Consider the following 4,882-nt stretch of genomic DNA (forward strand, 5'->3'; position numbering starts at 1 on the left):
ACCCTCAGCCTTTTCAAATGCCAACTAGGCAGCGCAAGTGGATCGACCCCCAAGAGATTGGATCCAGAAGAGTGGCGCAGAATCACGCTATATGTGTTCACCAACCTTGTCGAGGTTGCGCCATTCATTAAGTAAGTTCTCAATGAACTTGTTTCAATACGACGTCACTGTTCTGTATCGAACCCCATTGATTCTACAGGTCCATCAAGAAAGAGCCCCTCAACAAAACCGGCGCAAGAAATGTGGCACTGACCAAGGAGCAGTACCTTTAGGTAGGTGAATAATATTAATTCATTTTGATATTTAGTAGGTCCAGAATTGATCTTCTTATATGTCAAACACTTGATGATGTGTAGGTGCCGGCCTCGTGGTGCATGTCGCATAGATCGGCATGGTCGAGGATCGTGGACAGGTACCTTGACCCGGCGTACATCGCAAAGCACGAGCAAGGCAAGTGGAAGCGGGCACTGAGGACCGCTCCAACTCACCACCAAGGCAGCCGCAACCTCCCCGCATTCAAGCGGGCACTTGTACGAGATGTCATTTATCTATTCTAACGCTCAATTTTGCCTGATTTCTAATCATCTTGCCGTCTTTCTCGCAGGAGGTGGCACACCCGGACGTGCCGGTGTCGGAGTTTGGGGCATGGGCTGTGTCCCACATGGGCCCAGTGAAATCCGGTGTCGTCTTCAACCCGGATGCCCCTGCCCAGGCTTACTCTGACCCGAGCGTCCACGCTAAGGTCAGAGACTACACGGAGGCGGTTAGGGCGCTCCGTGGCTCAGATCACAATCTGAGCACTGAGCCCCTTGAGACAGAGGTGATCGTGAGGCTGGGGCCAGGCAGGAAGCACGGGCGGTTGTGGATTGCAGACGGCGCCGACTCCTCGAGCTCTACACCCTCTCTCTCCGACGTGAGGGCACGGAGCACGGCCAGAAGCCTTCCCATACGTGCACGGCCTACTCCAACACTGTCGCGGGTCGACGAACTTCAGGTAATTCTGGTTTCACTCGTCATACATTGAACGTTACACACATTGATCAGATTTGCAATACTAAACATGTGATTGAAACACTGCAGGCCGAGCTGGCAGAGACAAGGGAGACGCAAGCGCACCTGACCGCAGAGCTGGAGGCCACGAAGAAGCAGATGGCGGACATGTATCAGATCATGCAAACCATCGGGCAAGCATCGGGTGTCCAAGTGCAGTTGCCAGCTCTAGCTCCGGTTCGACACTTCACTCCTGTGAGTATGGAAGTTTAATGCGTTCGTGCCGTTGGGATTGTCGGCCTTCGTGCCATTGTGATTTTCGGCCTTCGTGCCGTTGGGATTGTCGGCCTTCGTGCCGTTGTGATTGTCGGCCTTCGTGTCGTTGTTTCTTGCAGGTTGGAAACCTCCCCATGCAGGGGAGGTGCTGCCGAAATTTTCAATTTTTAGTCTAACACATGCAATCTCTTCTCTTTTGTGCAGCCTCCGTCGGCGGGTTCAAACAATCCCGCTAGCGTGTCACCGGCGGCTGATCACGTCAACCCTTCGCCGCAGTCCGGTCCTTCACCGCTGTCCAGGGGGCCACACCTGCAGTTTCCGTCGCCGCAGTAGAGATGTTGAACTTTGTGATGTCGAACTTGTAATAATAAACTTGTGATGTTGAACTTTGGTGAATTTGTGATGGATTTATTAAATATGCATGTGCTTGTGATATATAATGCATGTTGGTGATATAGATGTGATGATTGATGTATGGAATGTAAAAAAAAATTACAATTCTCGGGGTCTTTGCCGAGTGCCATGGACAAGGCACTCGGCAAAGTTTTTTCCAAAAAAATTCCAGAAATTCTTTGCCGAGTGCCTGGGCTGGGGCACTCGGCAAAGTATTTTTTTTTAAAAAAATAAAAAAACTTTGCCGAGTGCCCGGGCAGGGGCACTCGGCAAAGTATTTTTTTTAAAAATCCAGAAATTCTTTGCCGAGTGCCTAGGCTAGGGCACTCGGCAAAGTAATTTTTTTAAAAAAATAAAAAAAAACTTTGTCGAGTGCCCGAGCAGGGACACTCGGCAAAGTATTTTTTAAAAAAAATCCAGAAATTCTTTGCCGAGTGCCTGGGCTGGGGCACTCGGCAAAGTAATTTTTAAAAAAAATAAAAAAAAAACTTTGCCGAGTGCCCGGGCAGGGGCACTCGGCAAAGTATTTTTTTAAAAAATCCAGAAATTCTTTGCTGAGTGCCTGGGCTGGGGCACTCGGCAAAGTAATTTTTTAAAAAAAATAAAAAAAATTTGCCGAGTGCCTGGACAGGGGCACTCGGCAAAGTAATTTTTTTAAAAAAATAATTAAAAAACTTTGCCGAGTGCCTAGACTTGGGGACTCGGCAAAGTAATTTTAAAAAAAAATAAATTTTTTTTTGCCGAGTGCTGGGTCAGGCCCTCGGCAAAATAACCGTTAACGCCGATGTGGAACGGCCGAAAATATTTTGCCGAGTGCCGCCCCAAGCACTCGGCAAAATTGTTTTTTATTTTGCCGAGTGCCCCGATAAAAAGCACTCGGCAAAGTCCCTTTGCCGAGAAAAATTTTGCCGAGCGGACTTTGCCGAGTGCAAAGGGCTCTTTGCCGAGTGTAAAAACACTCGGCAAAGCCGCGGCCTCCAGTAGTGACAGAACTATGCCCAATCCCTTTCCTCTAATTCAGCATAATTATGCCATATACTCACCAATTCTAGGAGGCAATAGCACCTAAGACACCTGGGTGGGATTTACATTCTGGTTTTTATTCCTATTTCTTTATTCCAGCATCTGAATATCTAATTATAATTATTGGAACTGTGTCTTTTTAAGTATTGAAATATTATAGGAGGCAAAACCGCAAAAGACCGTCGCGCCATGTTAGAGCAGCTTTTAGTTGCACACCACGTCATGCTAGGCAGCTGAGTTCCTTTGTATCTACAAATAATGTCTGTTTCGTTTTGTTCTGTTTTGTTATTGTGCTACAGGGATGACATTAGCTAAAACCACTGTGGTCCACTGACGGCCTCAACATTGTGATTCTGGCCTCTGGTGGCGATCCTCCTTGTGGCCGGTATTACAGCGACGTCTACTGCCTCAACGGTACGTGTCCCTTCAAACATGCCCTTCACATACTAATACTCTGATAAACAGGTTAATTAGTGTCCTCATTCATTCCAAGCCTTTGTTTGCCTAATGTTTTCTACTAAAAAGCAACATGTTGATTTGGTTAATTCAATATCGGTTAATGCTACATGAGCCATATAGCCCCGTTCACAGAAAACCAAATGTTTCCATATGTGAAATGCAGAATTAGGAACTAACGGTTACAACGGAGAAATGCTAGGGCCGGTGGTTACAACGGAGTGGCCGGATCTGGTGGCGGTGCCGCCGTACTACCTGGCGCTCCAGACCATCATGAGCGACCGCCCGGAGAGAGGGATGATAGGGCAGGTGGTAAAAACGGAGTGGCCGGAGCTGGTGGGGCAGCCGTACCTCCAGGCGGCCCAGACCATCAGGAGCGACCGCCAGGACGTGACAATAATGGAGCTTGCCCCGCTCGAGGATCTTCCCTATGCGTGGCCATCCGACTACACGCGCGCCTGCGTCAAGGTCGACGCTACAACCATGACCGTGTATGGTGACCCGTCCTACCCGTATCCACAAGCTGGCTAGCTAGCTTCGCTTCACGGCCTCCTGCTTGCATTGGCTTGTTCCTAGCTGCATGCCGATCTATAAATTTACGTGTGTTCAACGGAATAATGCGATGTCTGGTCGATCGCAGTGCATTTCGGTGCCATGGGTGTGATGAATAATCCATCGTGTGTTTCGATGGGTGTTATGGAATAATAATGAATCGTGTGTTTTTGCTGTCATGTCTACTAATTCTAGCTTTCCCACATAGTACGTCTATGCATTTTAGTTTATATATGGTGCATGCAATTGTTACTCACTACTGGAAACGCGTGCTTTGCCGAGGGCCTGAGGATTTGCCGAGGGCCAAATCTCGGTATAATACTGGCGAAAATGAATCGACCCTGAGCCTTTTCCAAGGCCAACTCGGCAGCGCAAGTGGATCAACCCCAAAGCTATTGGGAAATGAAGAGTGGCGCAGTATCATGCTATATGTGTTGAATAACCTTACCGAGGTGCAGCCGTTCATCAAGTAAGTTCTCAATGAACTTATTTCAATATGCCGTCACTATTCTGCATCCAACCCCATTGATTCTCGTTCGGACAGGGAATTTGTTCGTGAATTCTGGCATCAATCAAGGGATCCTACCTCGCATGAACAAGGCACCCTTGTTTCGTGGGGTGCGGGAGCAGGGAGGCCTGATTTCATTTCTTGGTTCAAACAAAAGGTAATGTCCAATTTAGCTCGTACGTTCGATCGTCCAAGGTGATCGTACGTTTGATTAATATAACGATCTATCATGATTCACCTTGCAGGCCCAGACCGATTCGTCCATGAGCGACGAGTTGAAATAGGTTGCAAACGGCTGTGATGTTAGGGTGAAGTCATTTACCGGCTATGACGTGAACGGATATCGCTTCCACACAACAAGTTATGAGCAGATTCGGCCCAAACGAAAAACCACAAATAGCGGAGTTTGTACGCCTGGCACTGATGGCCTCGACTATCATGGTAGAGTTGAGGAAATCTATGAACTCTCATTTCATGGAGACGAACCTCTTAAACCTGTCATGTTCAAATGCCACTAGTTTAATCCTCGATCAACGAGACAAACCGCTCATCTTGGGCTAGTGGAGATTCGAGAAGATTCCATCTATCCTGGAAAAGATGTCTACATTGTGGCTCAACAGGCCGTGCAGGTGTATTATACTCGATACGCCAACCAAGACAAAGAGGATCTTAAGGGTTGGGCTA

The 4,882-nt window shown here is 47.8% G+C and overlaps 1 protein-coding gene across 1 annotated transcript; it reads left to right on the forward strand.

Annotated features, from left to right (window-relative positions):
- Positions 1–327: 327 nt before the first annotated feature.
- On the forward strand, positions 328–1,610 carry LOC136462553 (uncharacterized). The gene is made up of 4 exons (XM_066461650.1): positions 328–530; positions 605–994; positions 1,081–1,245; positions 1,471–1,610. The coding sequence occupies exons 1-4, from the start codon at positions 375–377 to the stop codon at positions 1,597–1,599; spliced, it is 840 nt and encodes a 279-aa protein (XP_066317747.1). The 5' UTR covers positions 328–374; the 3' UTR covers positions 1,600–1,610.
- Positions 1,611–4,882: the final 3,272 nt, after the last annotated feature.

Source organism: Miscanthus floridulus, chromosome 7 (genome assembly GCF_019320115.1).
Source record: "Miscanthus floridulus cultivar M001 chromosome 7, ASM1932011v1, whole genome shotgun sequence".
Lineage (NCBI taxonomy): Eukaryota > Viridiplantae > Streptophyta > Magnoliopsida > Poales > Poaceae > Miscanthus > Miscanthus floridulus.